Source organism: Hyla sarda, chromosome 1, assembly GCF_029499605.1.
Source record: "Hyla sarda isolate aHylSar1 chromosome 1, aHylSar1.hap1, whole genome shotgun sequence".
Taxonomy (NCBI): domain Eukaryota; kingdom Metazoa; phylum Chordata; class Amphibia; order Anura; family Hylidae; genus Hyla; species Hyla sarda.
The window spans coordinates 94,308,887-94,326,906 of record NC_079189.1 but is presented as its reverse complement, the minus strand read 5'-3'; the positions used below and the strand labels follow the sequence as shown (position 1 = coordinate 94,326,906).

Below are 18,020 nucleotides of genomic sequence, written 5' to 3'. Positions count from 1 at the left end.
CTTCCAATGAGCGCCAATTGGCTTGTATATTGTTGATCATTGTTCATATCAGGCAGCTATCTCTCCATGTGTTAAAAAAAAAAATAAAAACACTCAGGATCAGCTGCTCTAATGGGCACCAAGTAAAGGTGGCCCCATTTTATTTTTCTAGTCTGTACTGTACAGGACCCTGAGGACCTTCCCATCATTTCCAGCCTCCAGCAGCTCTCTCTGGCTTGTTCTTTCTTTGTATTTTGTTGGCTTGGTATCGAATACTTGTTTCCCATATTATAATATTTTGTACGCGCAATTTTTGTCCCAGAAGAATTAACATTGTAACTTGTAGTGTTCAGTTTCTAAGAAATGCCCTAAGTCTACGACCAAGACCTGCAGGTCAAACATCATGACAGGGAAAGTTCCCGATCTGCTCCAGATAACATTCATATAAATACACATACATGTATGCTTATGATGGACAATATCCAAATCGGTGCAGCGTCCCTATTTTAACACACTGAAAGCAGAACAGGAATTGGTTAATGCTTGAAAAAGTCTCATGGAAAGTTGAAATGTCGCACTTTTGCTTGGTGCAAAAAAATGTGTCGATTTACAAATAGAGTGGTGTAATTAATGTTTTTTCTTCAGGCTTTCATCTGGCGCTTTGCACACGAGTGGCCTTGGATGACTGTAAATAGTCTGGTGCTGTCTGAACATTATTTTAGAATAGAAAGTATTATCATTGGGTATTACAGGCTTTGGACAGCACTTATCCCCCATATGGGACAAGACCTTTTTATTTTTAAAAGGGTACTCTGGCCCTAAGACATCTTATCCCCTATCCAAAGGACCCCGCTGGGGACCCGCCATCTCATGCTGCCACCACCTGTGTGGGTTGCACGCCAACGATGGAGGCTCAGAGTCTGAAGCCTCACAACTACGGGACCGGAGTATCGTGGCGTCACGACTCTGTCCCCGTGTGACGTCACGTCCCGCCCCCTCAATGAAAGTCTATGGGAGGGGGCGTGACGGCAGTCACGCCCACTCCCATAGACTTGCATTGAGGGGGCGGGGTGTGCAGCTCACACAGGTGGGTGCTGCATGACAGATAGCGGGGGTCCCAAGCAGCAGAGGATAAGATGTCTTATTGCTGGAGTACCCCTTTAAGTTTAAAATCTACTGTAAACAGATCACAAAAACCAAAGCAGAGACTTGCTGTAATTTCTGATAAAATCCCCAGAAGGAGCAATAAGTGAGAATGCCGTCCTCGGGAATAGTTGACGTTCGTTGTGATGGCTTCTGTAAGGTACAATGCAATCTTTAAGTGCTTTGACTTTTTTTTTTTTTTTAAACAAATGGAAGACCCTACAGATAAAGATACCTTAATCCCTAGATATAGGGCTGAACTAAACACTAGGCAGATACCCAGTGTGCCTAGGTATTTGCCACTGGCAACTACCTATCTGTCCCTTTTTTATATGGAATTTATTATTATAGGTCTAAAAGTAGTCCCCTTTTCTCAGCTTTAGATGCATCTTTATTATTTCCGGTTGACCTTTATAGATAATCTATTGGTTTTCTGTTAAAGAGGACCTGTGGTCAACCCCCAAAAATGTATAATTTCATTATCATTAAAAACTTAGTGTACCCTGATCACACCTTTTTATGTTTTTTTTTTTTTTTATACACCCTCCCGTTCCAGAAACACATAGGTTTATAGTTTGTCTGACAATTCAGGGAATTGGACAAATGGGTAAAAACGTACCTGTCATTTGAGGTAAAAAAATAAAAAATGTGTGTGTGTGTACATAATGAACAGCAGTATTTCTGGTTATTATATAACTTGTATATGGTATTTTTCAGCATATTTCTGCTCTTCAGACTTCATCTACAATTTGCCCTTCTCCCAGAGCTGGTGGGCAGAGCACCCTCCTCCTCCCTTCATAGCCTTGTATTGGCTTTTCTTGAAGACACAGGACAAAGCTAAGCTCATTTATATTAAGGAAGATATGAGCAGTAGCAGGGGAAGGGGGGAAAGGTTTGATAACTGGAGGAAGAAGCATTTTTGTCTTATAAGATATATTACAAAGTTTCTTCTTCGCTTTTACTATTGAGCTATTCAAAATTTGTTAAAATGATAGTGCCTATTTAAGAGTATCAAGTGATGTGATACGGTTGGATGCAGGGCTGTGGAGTCAGTAGATAAATGTTCCGACTCCGGAGTTTTTTTGTACTTCCGACTCCTTTGTATTAATATGCAAATGTATTTTATACATTCCTTGAAGGAAAGAAAGGCAACATACATGTCATTACCACAGGACTACTGGCTGGGAAGCCAACAGTCCTGTATTGAACAGTTTGTGTGCTGATCTGCTGCTGAAGATAGGGCAGTGGGAGGATCCAGGAAGGGGCATTTATTATAAAACATGATTTCCTTAGTAGAATCCCATAGTCATGTTTAAAGGGGTACTCCGCCCCTAGACATCTTATCCTCTATCCAAAGGATAGGGGATAAGATGTCATATCGCTGGGGACCCCCGGGATCGCCACTGCGGCACCGCGCTATCATTACTGCACAGAGCGAGTTCGCTCTGTGCGTAATGACGGGCGATACAGGGGCCGGAGCATCGTGACGTCATGGCTCCGCCCCTCGTGACATCACGGCCCACCCCCTTAATGCAAGTCTGTGGCAGGGGGCGTGACTACCGCCACACCCCCTCCGATAGACTTGTATTGAGGGGGCGGGCGGTGAAGTCACAAGGGGCGGAGCCATGACGCAACGATGCTCCAGCCCCTGTATTGCCCGTCATTACGCACAGAGCAAACTCGCTCTGTGCAGTAATGATATTGCGGTGCCGCAGCAGCAATCCCGGGGGTCCCCAGCAGTGGGACCCCGGCGATCTGAAATCTTATCCCCCATCCTTTGGATAGGGGATAAGATGTCTAGGGGCGGAGTACCCCTTTAAGCTAACAATCGAGTTTACAAGTTTTTATAGCCCTTTTCCAATGGTTTACAACTTCAGTCTTGAACTATTGACCCTCCATTCCCTTCACTTATACAAGTGTCTCAAGTCCTGCAAAAAACATATTTCCTTAATCCCTTATCAGTGAGAGGCTAGGTTACCCATGGGTTCCCTGTAACAGCAGAACACAACACTATGGAAAGTATAAGTATTGCCGCTCCTAATTGTGCGTTGTGTGCCATATAGTGAAGCACATGAAAAGCTTCTTCACGGTCACTTAACGTGTTCGTTTAGCGGTTACGTGAGGAACTGCATGCATTGGTCTTTATTCTTACAGTAGAAAAGTCATTACCGTATTTATCGGCGTATAACACGCACTTTTTAGGCTAAATTTTTTTGCCTAAAGTCTGTGTGCGTGTTATACGCCGATACACCCCCAGGAAAGGCAGGGGGAGAGAGGCCGTCGCTGCCCGCTTCCCTCCCCCTGCCTTTCCTGGGGTCTAGAGCGCTGCTGTCGGCCCTTTTCACCCCCTGGTTATCGGCGCCGCTGCCCGTTCTGTCCCCCTGACTATCGGTGCCGGCGCCGATTGCCAGGGAGAGAGAAGCGGCGCCGACAGCCAGGGGGAGAGAAGGGGCAGCGGCACCCATTGCCGGCGCTGCTGCCCCGTTGCCTCCCCCCATCCCCGGTGGCATAATTACCTGAGTCGGGTCCGCGCTGCTCCAGGCCTCCGTCGTGCGTCTCCGGCGTCATTGCTATGCGCTGAACGGCTCGGCGCATGACGTCAGAGCGCCGCGCATAGCAACGACGCTGGGGACGCACGCCGGAGGCCTGGAGCAGCGCGGACCGGACTTAGGTAATTATGCCACCGGGGATGGGGGGAGGCAACGGGGCAGCGGCGCCGGCAATGGGTGCCGCTGCCCCTTCTCTCCCCCTGGCTGTCGGCGCTGCTTCTCTCTCCCTGGCTATCGGCGCCGGCACCGATAGTCAGGGGGACAGAACGGGCAGCGGCGCCGATAACCAGGGGGTGAAAAGGGCCGACAGCAGCGCTCTAGACCTCAGGAAAGGCAGGGGGAGAGAAGCGGGCAGCGACGGCCTCTCTCCCCCTGCCTTTCCTGGGGGTATATCAGGGTATACACGCGCACACATGCACCCTCATTTTTTCATGGATATTTGGGTAAAAAACTTTTTTTACCCAAATATCCTTGGTAAAATGAGGGTGCGTGTTATAGGCCGGTGCGTGGTATACCCCGATAAATACGGTAATTATAACTTTTTGTGAATTGGGACATTTAAACTTGCTTTTTTTAAATTTTTATTCCAATCTAAATTTAGTAGGAGTCGGAGTCGGTGACTCCAGGTACCCAAAATTTCGTCTGACTCCACAGCCCTGGTTGGATGTGAATGTTTTACTTTAAGGGGGCCATTATTAATCCCTTAACGTCAATTGATGTAAATGTACGTCATGATGCGGTGCTACTTAACACACCATGACTTACATTTACCTTGTGTGCATGACGTGAGCACCGAAGCGGTGCTCGCATCATGCAAGGCAGGTCCCGGCTGCTGTCAGCAGCCAGTGACCCGCCGGTAATGGCGGACATCAGCGATCGTGCTGATGTCCGCCATTAACCCCTAAGATGCCGTGATCAATACAGATCATGGCATCTGCAGCAATGCGGGCGGTTAAATGGATGATCAGATCACCTGCTGCCGTGGGGATCCGGTCATGCAACATGGCAGCCGGAGGTCCCTTCACCTTCCTCTGGCAGTCTCCAGGGGTCTTCTGCTCTGGTCTTAGATAGAGCAGATGAGAGCAGAAGATAGCCGATAACACTCATCAGGGCTATGCCCTATGCATAGCACTGAACAGTATTAGCAATAAAATGATTGCTATAAATAGTCCTCTATGGGGACATAAAAAAGATGTATTAAAAAAAAAGTGTGAAATTTTTAAAAAAAAATACCCTCCCCCAATAAAAATGTAAATTGTCCCTTTTTCCCATTTTACCCCATAAAAGTAGTAAAAATAAATAAAATCAAAAAAATCATATTTGGTATCGCCGTGTGCACAAATGTTCAAACTATCAAAATATAATGTTAATTATCCCGTATGGTGAACAGCGTATAAGGCCAAAATTGCAGCTTTTTGTCACATTTTATTCCCAAAAAATGTATAAAAAGTGATTAAAACAGTTAAATATAAGCAAATATACTGATAAAAACTACAGATAACGACACAATAAATTAGCCCTTATACCGCCCCCTATACGGAAAAATAAGAAAGTTGTTATAGGTGGTCAAAGTAGGGCAATTTTAAATATTCAAATTTTGTTAAAGTTATATTTTTATTAAAGCTGCACAATAATAGAAAAACATATAACATAGGCATCACCTTTTAATCGTATTGACCCACAGAATAAAGAAAACATGTCATTTTTACCGTAAAGTGTAGTGTGAAAACAATACTGTTTTGGCTGCGCTGTACATTTTATGGTAAAATAAGTGATTTCATTACAAAGTAAAATTGTTCGTGCGAAAAACAAGCCCTCATGGGTCTGTGGATGGAAATATAAAAGTTAGGATTTTTAGAAGGCGAGGAGGAAAAACGAAAATGCTAAAGTAAAATTGGCGGTGTCCTTAAGGCCCGAATGGGCTTGGTCCTTTAAAGGGGTACTCCGGTTAAATCAACTGGTGCCAGAAAAGTTAAACAGATTTGTAAATTACTTCTATTTAAAAATCATAAACCTTACAGTACTGTAAGGTTTCAGCTGCTGTATACTCTACAGGAAGTTCTTTTCTTTTTAAATTCCTTTTCTGTCTGACCACTGTGCTCTCTGCTGACACCTCTGTCTGTCTCAGGAACTGTCTAGAGCAGGAGCAAATCACCATAGCAAACCTCTCATGACTGTCTGGCACCAGTTGATTTTAACAAAAAAATTGATTTTCACCGGAGTACCCCTTTAAGGGGTTAAAATTATTATTATTATTAGAATAAAGCTCCTTCCCATCTGACTGTTTCCCTGCATTGTCAAACTATAAACTCCCATATCTCAGGAAAGGGAGGGCATATCAAGAAACGGTAAAAAGGTTTAAAAGGGAACTACAGTACTTTTCTTCTACAGGATAGGTCATAAGTGTCTGATTGCGCGAGGTCTCAGCTCTTGGACCCCTGTGATCAGACACAATCTAATAAAGGATAGGAAGAGAAGTACCGGAGTTCCCCATTAATGGTTTTACTTATTTTTAGGTTGTTTTTGTTTGCAAAACAAAAGTACTCTAGCTTATGCTCTTACTTAAAAGTTATAGTGCTAAAAAGTAGGGATTGACCGATTATTGGTTTGGCCGATATTATCGGCCGATATTCATGATTTTGGATGTTATCGGTAGAGATGAGCGAACTTACAGTAAATTTGATTCGTCACGAACTTCTCGACTCGGCAGTTGATGACTTTTCCTGCGTAAATTAGTTCAGCTTTCAGGTGCTCCGGTGGGATGGAAAAGGTGGATACATTCCTAGGAGACTCTTTACTAGGACTGTATCAACCTTTTCCAGCCCACCGGAGCACCGGAAAGCTGAACTAATTTATGCAGGAAAAGTCAGCAACCGCCGAGCTGAGAAGTTCGTGACGAATCGAATTTACTGTAAGTTCTCTCATCTCTAGTTATCGGCTATCTGCCCTAACCTCCACAGATTATCGATATCGGCCCTAAAATATCTATCGGTCGATCCCTACTAAAAGGTAGGTGCAGAAGCATTTGCCGTGAGCGCTTTGCCTCTTCTTTTTGCTCCACTTTCCTCAGAAAGCCAAACAAGCAGTGTATAGATTGAAGAAGAGCAGAACTCGGCAATGTGCTCCTCTGATATACTGGATGAGAAGGTCATTTGGATTGTATTACTATACTATAACATGCTAAATAAATAAATCTCAAAACTGCCTGCAGACCAGCACAATAAGGCCGGGTTCACACTATGGAATTTCCGACTATATTTCCGCTTAGTAATTTCGGACTGAAATTCCGGTGCCTCTGCATCCAATTGCTGGCACTGGGATTCCACTGCACAGTGTACACTATGGAATTTCAGCGGCGGACGCTCTGCCACTAAAATGCCTCCATGAAAAGAATGAACTTGTTCATTCTTCAGGCGGCATCTGCTTCACAGACATTGCCGTCTGCGGGGACGGCAATGTCTGTGCGGTCCTAGTGCTGATTCAGTTGCCACTGGCCGCAATCTGAATCTCTGGCCGGATTTTGTGTAGCCGTAAATTCTGTCTTGTGAACCTGGCCTTATAGGAATCTGATTTAATCTTCCTTGTTCTGACCTGTACGGTACGGTTTGGTGACAACATATATCTATAACTATTATATGGTTTAATTGGGGTGATCAATACCGTACATAGATGTATAGATTAGATCCATCACAGCAGTATGAATAAAAGTGTAAACAGTAGGTGTCAGTAGTGCTATCAGAATCATTTGTTATAGGTCATAATGTTTAGGTTATATTACATTGAAACAGATAAATGTAATCTTGGCATCATGTGTGCCGTGAGATTGAAAGTTTAATTTTGATGCTGTAAATACCTGTTCTTTATATCTATACTACATAAGCAAATGTTTTTCAAACAGTGTGCCTCCAGCTGTTGCAAAACTACAACTCCCAGTCATAGGCTTTCCAGGCATTAGAGATGAGCGAACTTACAGTAAATTCGATTCGTCACAAACTTCTCGGCTCGGCAGTTGATGGCTTATCCTGCGTAAATTAGTTCAGCCTTCAGGTGCTCCGGTGGGCTGGAAAAGGTGGATACAGTCCTAGGAAAGAGTCTCCTAGAACTGTATCCACCTTTTCCAGCCCACTGGAGCATCTGAAAGCTGAACTAATTTATGCAGGAAAAGACATCAACTGCCGAGCCGAGAAGTTTGTGACGAATCAAATTTACTGTAAGTTCGCTCATCTCTACCAGGCATGCTGAGTTATTTTTCCAACAGCTTGGCATTGGCATTAGCAGTGAGTGCAGCTGCTCCTAAACTCATCATACTAGTGGTCAGATTTGTATTACTGCACCATGCTTTTCTATAGCAGCCACATTGAATTTTCAGTCCAGCCCTAAGGCTGTACAGTGGTCCCTCAACATACGATGGTAATCCGTTCCAAACGGACCATCGTTTGTTGAAACCATCGTAATGTTGAGGGATCCGTGCAATGTAAAGTATAGGACAGTGGTCTACAACCTGCGGACCTCCAGATGTTGCAAAACTACAACACCCAGCATGCCCAGACAGCCACAGGTTGAAGACCACTTTTAGAGGAAGTTGTACTCACGTGTCCCCGCCGCTCCGGACCGTCACCACTTCCCTAGATGTCGCCTTCCATCGATGTCGCCGCGTCCCCGAGGTGTCCCTGACGCTCCGGCAAGGCCTCTGCTTCCCCGGCAACCGCGCTCTCCGTCGCCGCCATCGTGTCACTACGCACGCCGCTCCTATTGAATGACGGGATGGCGTGCTCAGCGACATGATGACTACAATGGAGAGGATCCTGAAGAGGACGCTCCGGAGCCCCGAGGACAGGTGAGTGATCATCACCCGAGCTCACGGGGCACCGTAAACGGCTATCCGGTGGCAGCTGAAGCAGTCTGCGCTGCCGGATAGCCGTTTATGCGATGGCCCCGACATAAAAAAGCATCGTATGTTGATGCTGCCTTCAACATGCGATGGTCTCTGAGAGGCCATCGCATGTTGAAATTATCGTATGTCGGGGCCATCGTAGGTCGAGGGGGGGTCACTGTATTCTCATTAGGGTCATGTCTTCCATTGTTAACATAGGCATTACAGCAATGACGATTACTGGTGGACCCTCTTATATTCAGGGCTGTCAAGATTCTGGTAACACTAGTAGTGCTGCATTCTATGCTATGCATGCTGTCCGTATAATACTGCATCAGGGAAAAGTAAATGTGAACAATGGCCCACATTTACTATTGCAAACCAGACATGTTTTGTCGGGTTGTGCGCCAGATTCTGTCGCATTGCGCCAGAAATTCTGTCTGCGCCAGAATTGAAAAAACCCAGACTCTCTATTTTGCTAAGAAAATCCGAAAAGGGGGCAACGCCGCCCGGGAAAGGGGTGTGGTCACCGAAAAGGGGCGTGTTACCGACATTTTCACAAAATACCAACATATTTACTAAGGTTTCCTTTCCTGACAGATCAGAGCATGTGTAAAAAAAAAAAAAAAAAAAAAAAAAAAAAAAAGCAAAGTGTAGGGAAACCTTAGTAAATACTGTGGAAAATAAATTGTAGGGAATTAAAACCCACAAAGAGATCTACACTCCATTCTTAGTAAATAAGGGCTATTGTGTTAATTGACAATTTAGCTAAAAAAAATTGCTCTATCACTTCCCCTCTTCTCCTTTTTGCTCCCCATTCCCCTTCTTTTCTTCTTACCTGACTAGTTACATATAGTTTGCAGAGTCATCATATCCTTAATGTTTATGCCAGCAGTCATGGTTAATCCACAGTTTTGACCTGTTGTCCTCAAATAGGCATCAGTGGTTTACATCTTCATACAGTTAATGTTACATACTGTTCGTGCCAATGGGATGGATTGTATCTGCCGAGCGAATGCTTACCACCCCTCTTTTATTGCTGATGACTAATGCAATTGTTGCCTTGTTACACTGTTTCTTGATTGTGTATTGGAAAACTCAATAAAAATCTTATTATGGAAAAAAAAAAAATTTGCTTAAAACATGTCTGCAATGAAAAGCATCATCCAATAACCTAAATCAGATCCAAAGGTATGTCCTGTGCACGTTGACTACAATGTAGTTGTAGTTGTGTTATACTGTTTATACTATTACCCTATATGTCAATAAGTAAACAATTAGGAGCATATTTATGGGCTGTTAAGATATATTAAAGAGTACTTGTCATATCACACAAAAAACAAAAATTTATGTTACTCAGTACCTTATCCTGGTTCCTGATCATATGCATATTTTTTGTCTAGCACCTATATTTCTCTCACAAATACCTTCTATCTGTTGCTCACTTGGTTTTTCATTCTGTGCTCTGAAGGGGTGTGTCCTCACTCTGCATGACTGATCTTCCTCCCTGAGTCTGTTGTGCTGGATGTCTTCATCCAATCACTGCAGGCTGCTCTGTAAGCCCCTCCTCTGTTTTCATGCTGCAGTCTGGTAGGACAGGTGTGGGCACAGAGGAGTGCTAGTCCCGTCCTCACTTACTGGACCTTGTCTCTGCCTGTACTTAATCTTGGATAAAGATGCATCCAGACAGGATTGTGTTCTGGATGGTACAGGGGCCCCTTAGTGTTTTTTTTTTTTTTTTTCTCCTTCTCCTTCCCCTTCTATAAGCCACAATTTCTATAAAAATTAAATAAACATTTCTTAAGTATATTAGAAAGGTTAATATTTTTCCAAGATGTACATCAGATTTTTTATCTGACAGTGGCCATTTAAGCTGTTTGGGGGGAATCCTTAGCCTTCCTGGTAAGTATATCTATTAGGGTTTGAGTTACTATTTAACAGCATCCCTTTGATAACATCATAGACCACCCCAGACTGTCACTGTCCCATGGCTCGAATTGTCTCGTGCAATAAACAGCTGCAATGTGTATGTGTGTGTTTTTTTTCTTCTTCTTTTTCTTTCTTTATCTCCCTTAAGCTACTGAAGGGTAAAATTGTCCCTCATTTGTCTTCCAGACACGAAGATCGATTGAGAAGTTATTGGAATGGGAAAACAATAGGTTATACCACAAGGTGAGTACCGCGGGGAGCAACTTGGCAGTGTTGAAGTTTGAATTGCACAGTATGGAAACAGATGCTTTTGTTAGGCAAAAAATATGAAAGGTGGATAAATGGGCTAATGTGCGTGCCGCAGTCCAGCGGAGCTCATTTTTCTTCTTTTTACTCTCCCTCTCTTCCAGCTGTGCTTGCACTGGAGACTGAGCAAAAGGAAATGTGAAACCAATAACATGAAGGAATATGTAAGTTAAAGGGCTGTTTTGAGAGTCTCTCTATTAAATGATCATTTATTTTGCCTCTGATCTTATTCTTTACACCGTTATTAATCAGTAAAGGTGTCAAGAGCTCAATCGGCCGAGCGGAAGGATTTTCTACGCTCCACAATTGCCCAGAGTCATGTGTAGGGCTGATTTATAAAGTTATGAAGGCCGGGGAGACAAGGCTTCAGCACGCTGTTGGGAAAAATAATAAATTAATTGCTAAAATAAAGTAGCCGAGGCGTGCACTGATGGGGTGTGAAATTTTCGATTCTGTAAGAAAGATAAGCAGATCTTTGGGTGCACAGCAAGTCTGAATTGCATTAGCATGATCCTAAATAGCCATATTCAAGTGCCCTCTCATAGGACAATTCATCAGCGGCATAAAGACCTCCTTGTCCCTTTAAAGGGTTATTTTCCGAAAAGAAATCTTTCTCTTATCTTTTGTCTTTATGAACCTATATAGTATTGTGCGGAGCGACTGCCCTCATTTTTGTTACCTAAACCATACATTTTGATAGTATTAAATGTGAAGCTAATGTAGCGATTTTATTTATCGTTTGTGTGTGTGTATATGTACCGGTGTGTGTGTGTGTGTGTGTGTATGTGTATGTATGTATGTATATGTGTGTGTATATATATATATATATATATATATATATATATATATATATATATATATATATATATATATATATAAATTTATTACTATAAATTATGGTTGTAATTTGTTTTATTAAATTAAGTCTCACTTTCTCAACAAATAAAAATATTACATAAATTTGCTGCAAAAAGTGTGTGTGTATATGTGTAATATATATATATATATATATATATATATATGTATATATGTGTGTGTGTGTATACACTTTTTGCATTAAAGATGAATGTAATATTTATAGTTGATGAGAAAGTGAGACTTTTAATTAATTTAAAATAAATTTGAACCATAATTTATAGTAGAATATATTTTTTGTTACCTGAACCATACATTTTGATATTAAATTAAAAGTTAAAGGGGTATTTCGTTGCTCAGTGTTTGGAACAAAATGTTCCGAATGCTTAGAGACGGCGCCGGGAGCTCGTGACATTTTGTTCCAAACACTGAGCAGCGGAGTACCCCTTCAAGTTAATGTAGCCCTTTATTTATAGTCTGTCTAAATGTTACTTGTTGTATCAAACATTAGTAATGTAGGATTATTTATAATTGATTAGAAATTTAATTTAATAAAACAGTATAATATTTTGTTACCTAAACCAAACCCTTTTTAATAGTATTAAATTGAATGTGAAGCTCACGTGGCCCTTTATTTACAGTTTTATGTTAATTTTTGTTTTAAAAAAAATAGTTTTTTAATGTAGGTTTATTTATAAATGATGAGCAATTAAGTCTTTCATTTAATCAAATTTAATTATAACCAGAATTTATAGTAGAATATAATTATATTTTCTAATTAGATTAAAATGGTCGACATAACTGATAATGACGTATCTAAATTATTCTTTTTTCCTAATTTCATTGTCTGCATTGTTTTTGTCATGGACTGTGTGTTGGTTTAGAAATGAGGCCGAAAAAAATATCAGAATATTTTGGCCAGTGCTTTTAAGTTTCACCTGCTGAACTTTTCTACCGCCTTACTCGGTTGCAGTGGATTAACCCTTTTTTTCCATGCAATAATTAATTAGCCTCCTAAAGGCAATCGATAATCATATTCATTCATACAATAGCCCCTTGACACTAGGCCATTAATTTGCTGATTAGCAGTAAGGCATACTTTCATTGTAAAGGTGCTATGAAAGGGATCCGAATGTGATGGACTGTATTACTTAGATCATCAGTTAATAATTAGCTGGTGCTTACTTGAACAGATTTAGTGACCTCTTAACCATATGTTTGTATGCCTCTTTTCATAGCTGGCAGTGTTGTTGTTTATTACTCTAAAACACCCGCTGTGTAGCATCATCTAATGGACTCGGGGCTAAAAGGGTTTACTTTTTTGTTTGCTTGATTTGACCTCTTTCTTTGCCTTTTTTCCATGAAATTCAGTGTTCTGTCGCTTTTAAGTGGGCAATAAATGTCACATTTTTGTAGTGCTGAAATGACAGATGAGGAAGAAAGTTGACTGTTTGTTCTTCTTTTTACAGGTCATCTTGATAGAATTTTTACCAAAGACACCAATTTTTCGACCAGATTAGCTGTCTATTTTTCCCATATTTTTTTTTTTCTTTCCTTTGTGTTTTTTCTTTTTTCTTTCCCTCTTTCTCTCCCCACAAGGACTTATTCGACTTAACCTGTATTTCCAATGGTGCCTTGCTTGGTGCTTTCCCAGTGGTGACATAGCAAAGGTTCTACTGAATCTTGTGGTTTGTTCCTTATTTTAAGGAACGTCTTTTTCATTACACACACTACTTCACTCAGTTTAACATTTGTGCTTAGAGGTTCACCAATAATAAAAAAAAAAAGAAACAACTCTGACCATTGTCACATAATATAGACATTATTTTGTCTAGATGATATTCATAGCTTTATTTCATGTGGATTTCACTGTCATGTGGGTGATTTTTTATTTCCTTTTTGTTGGTCGTTTTTTTTCCCCCCTCCACCCCTCCCCCAACTCTTCCCGTGTCACTCTTTTGGGAACCAAGAATTCACTGCACCATTAGGAATTTTTGTCTGCCTATGATGATATGATGATGAACCTGTCAGCTGGCTCTGATAAGGATGTCCTGGAACAAAGTTGTAGCTTTTTTTCCGTTCTAGACTGATTTAGACTATGGAAAATGTACATGATGCATATTGCTGGAGCTCAGGACCATGCTGCTCTGATAATATACTCTAATCTTAATTCGGGGTTAGAAAACATTCCCACTTTTGGTTTTAATAGCTTTTTACAATGATATCATTTTATTTATCACTAAAGGGGTTATTCTGGGGACATAAAAAGAAGAGCCCAACATTTAGGATTGTCTTATTAGTTTTCAGTATGTGTGCTGAAAGACCACAAATCCTAACACTGGGTCTTTCTCCACCATCCTCACCATCGCTCTCTACTTTTGCAGTACCAGCTCCTAAAGTGGCTATGCCAGTGTTTCCCAACCAGGGTGCTTCCAGCTGTTGCAAAACTACAACTCCTAGCATGCCGGGACAGCCTTTGGCTGTCCGGGCATGTTGTGGGTTTTAGTTTTGCAACTACAGGAGGCACCCTTAGCTATGTAGACACTTGGCCACAATGGGCTGGCCAGCCTCACCCTCCTGTTAGTAACTTTGTTCAAGCCTTTTGCAATCGCATGAACAGTGACAAGCCAACACAAACAAGAGGGGAAGGCAGCCACCAGTCATGTGGCTCTTTGATATGTCACAGTACAGAAAGTTTTCCAGTACCACCTCCAAAAGTGGCTATGCCAGTGTTTCCCAACCAGTGTGCCTCCAGCTGTTGCAACACTACAACTCCGAGCAAGCCAACACGAACAAGAGGGGAAGGCAGCCGCCAGTTACGTGGCTCTGTGTGATATGTCACAGCACAGGAAGAAACTACAGAACTTCCTGTCCTACATCATTTGATTTCGGATCAGCGAATGTAAAGCATGTAAATTAGTATTGGGTTTATTTTACATTTGGCAATCCATTGGTCAAGAAACTTTTTATCGCCTGGATAACCCCTTTTATTTCCTCTCCTCATTTTCCTGTGTTTACACACTAGTCGGCTGCATCTCACATGCTGACTTATTTATTGCTTACATATATCCTTATGTTTTACCTTGCTTTACAATATTGAGTTTAGATTGAATCCTAAAACATACTTCCTATTATATAAACTCTATACACATACTAATATAGTGTCAAGTTATCTGGAATCGTATGAGGTTTCTTTTGTTTTTTTCTTTTACTTAGATGTTGTCTGAACATCCTTATGCTAAAACTAGTTAAACACCTGTGGTATATGATATAGGAAATTCTAAATCCAGATCCTTTATTTAAAATGCTGAAATTGTTATTACCACTGCTCTATTTAAGATGACAAATAATGAACTTTTTATAACCACTAAAAAGAAAAAAATCCCTTTCATCTTAGATTTATCATGGATGTCATTGTGAGAACGCTTTATCATTAACAGATATGTCGATCAGCCATAACATTAGGCACATCAGCTGGTGAATACATGTCTTGAAACAATGGCCACTTTAAAGGGGAGGGATATATGAGGAAGCAAGTGAACAGTCAGTTCTAGAAGTCATTGTCCTTGAATGCGCAAATATAATGTGAGCAAATTTGAGAAGGGCGAAGTTGTGAAAGCTAGATAAATGGGTCAGAGCACTCCTAAAACAGGTTGTTAGGGTATTCCTGTTACTCAGTGGATAGTACCTACCTATAGTGGTCCAGGTAAGGATACCTGGTAAACTAGTGACAGGAACATAGATGCCCAAGGCTCGTTGATGAAAAAGGGGTGGTAAGCTAACCTATCTGTTCCCTATCTGTGATTTGCAAGCCAGACCGATGCACAAAAAAAAAGGTAGAGAATAAAGGGGGTGGGGCTTAAACAGTGGGCATGTCTTTGTGAGATGGGGTGTGGCTTGCAAGCCGGACCGACACATTCACCAGATGCGGAGCTTGTGGAGTAAGGTACTGGAAGTTCCATATACTTGCATGGGACTTGAAACAAAAGCCCATCTTTTATATAAGGGTGTAGGTAAGGGTTAATTTAACTATCTTATCTTTTTATTTGACATATAAGTAATATGTGTACCAGATATTATTGAAATATCTCCAGCCGTACGGAAGTTATGTGGGAACATACATTTCCCATAGATTTTTATGGGACTTTAAACAAAAACCCCGACCCTCACAAATGGGGGTAGTTAAGGGTTAAATTAACTATCCTACATTTTAAGTGGACATATAAGTAACATGTGACCAAGTATTATGAAAATATCTCCAGCCATTTGGAAGTTATTCAGTAACATATATTTCCCACAGACTTGTATGGGACTTTAAACAAAAACCCCGACCCTGGCAAATGGGGGTGAGTAAGGGTTAAATTACCTATCCTATGTTTGTTGTTGACATATTAGTAACATGTGCGCCAAGTTTCATATCTAGCTGTTTGGACGTGATGTTAGAACATACACACACATTGAGATTTATATATATATATATATATATATATATATATATATATGTATTGCTCAAAAAAAGATTAATGCTGGTTAGTATAGTAAGGTGTTAGAACAAAGTGCATTAAAGCTTGTCGTATAGATCTGTATAGTCGTGGACTAGTCTGATCGGACTCCTGCCCATTGGAGAAGCAGTCTACAATGGGCATGTCAGTAATGTTCCATGGAATGATGAATGCAAATGGGTGTGTGCGCGCCACTTGCCTGGGATAGGGATAGACGCATGATGCACTACAGGAAGGAGGCAATGTTTTGATGAGGACATTGGGAGTTCAAGGCGTTGTTTTTAAAGGAAATGTCATCAGTTTCTCCTGCACTCACCTGTTGGTACAGACAGGTAATGCAGGTAACACTGACAACAATACTTACCTGGTTCCGCTCCGTGCTTGCGCTCTCCGGCTGTCCTTTGCGGTATCTCCAGCTCCGGGCCTGACTTGGAGCATGTGCGGAGCTTAGTGACTTCACGGCTGCTGTTCTCTGCTGGGTCCCGCTGCTCGCAAACAGCAGCAGTGACATCACTTAGCTCTGCCCATGCTCCAAGACTGACTCTGAGCTGAAGATACCGAAGAGGATAGCTGAAGAATGCGAGAACGGAGCCGGACCAGATAAGTATCGTTGTCATCAGTGTCACCTGCATTACCTGGCTGTACCGACAGGTTAGTGCAGGTGACACTGGTGACAGATTTCCTTTAAGCAGGTTTAACAGTTACTTAAATCTAATCCATGGAGGCCTTAACTAGCATCTTACAGGATCTGAGGCAAATATCTTGATGTCAGATATCATGAGCCACTTTCAGAGGTCTTGTGTCGGCATGAGTGTGACTTGCACAGTATAAAGCAAATGGTTTTAAAGTCACGATGATCCATGGCAGCAGGATATGTTTAAGCCTCCCAAGCATTTAGGAGTCGAGTGCCAGAAGACACATACAACTCTATGGGACTTCCAGCATTCCGATTCCAGATCGTGTCAGTCTGTGGGCAAGTCTCTGGCTACGAGATTGCCACACATGGTGCCACAGCACATCGGGACTGTGCACATTATATGTTATGGCTGATCGGTGTGTATTAGTATGTAGTACTTTATGTACAAATGTAGATGTCAAGTTCCCCCCCCCCCCCCCCACAACTTGGATATCTTCATGTTTTTTTTTTTTTCCTTCTAATTTGAAGCTAAAATTCTCACTATTAACAGATGTATAGCCAGCGCTAACACAAAGTGGGTGGAATGAAGCTGTTAAGATAAGTTTCCTAACATGTAATATCTTGATAATGTTTTTGCTCCAGTTAATATTCTTTTTTTTTTTCTTTTTTTTTTTTGGGGTGCTTAACCACTGCTGGCAATGGAACGCACCATTTATTTGTACAAACTATCAGATGTCCATATGTTATTGCTGTAAGATGCTTGGCTTTAGTTATGTTTTGCCATTTGTACACTATTAAAATGAAAAATAAAAAATGAAAAATGTTTGTTGCATTTCTTTGATGGGGAGATGATTTATCATATTAATAAGTCTAGTTATTGAAAAGGGTGTATATATATATATATATATATATATATATTTTTTTTTTTAAAGCTTTATAGAACTAACTCAATATAGAAAAGCTGGGCCTTCTGCAATAATGTTTCGTACATTGGCCCCTATTATAAACCTTACCTGTTTTGTCTGGTTGTGCGCCAAAATGTGATGCAGGGCACAAGAATCCGGCTCATTGACAGATTGTCAGTGCAAGAATTTGGGACCAAAAATAAATCCCGACCAATCATTCATTTTTACCTAGAAAACCCTAAAAGGGCTGGGAAAAAGGGGGCGTGGCTCTGTAATTTTTCGAAAAATCCCAACATAATTACTAATTTTCCCACATTAAATGGGGTGGATTTGAGCTCCGAT

General features: G+C 41.3%; 1 protein-coding gene across 1 annotated transcript in view; it reads left to right on the top strand.

Annotated features, from left to right (window-relative positions):
- Positions 1-17,603, top strand: part of CHIC2 (cysteine rich hydrophobic domain 2) — a 48,402-nt gene extending 30,799 nt beyond the window's left edge. Inside the window, exons 4-6 of the mRNA XM_056558134.1 lie at positions 10,660-10,716; positions 10,884-10,943; positions 13,104-17,603. Of these exons, the coding sequence (XP_056414109.1) occupies positions 10,660-10,716; positions 10,884-10,943; positions 13,104-13,154 (168 nt within the window). The 3' untranslated portion in view covers positions 13,155-17,603. The remainder of the gene's footprint in view (positions 1-10,659; positions 10,717-10,883; positions 10,944-13,103) is intronic.
- The last annotated feature ends 417 nt before the right edge of the window (positions 17,604-18,020 follow it).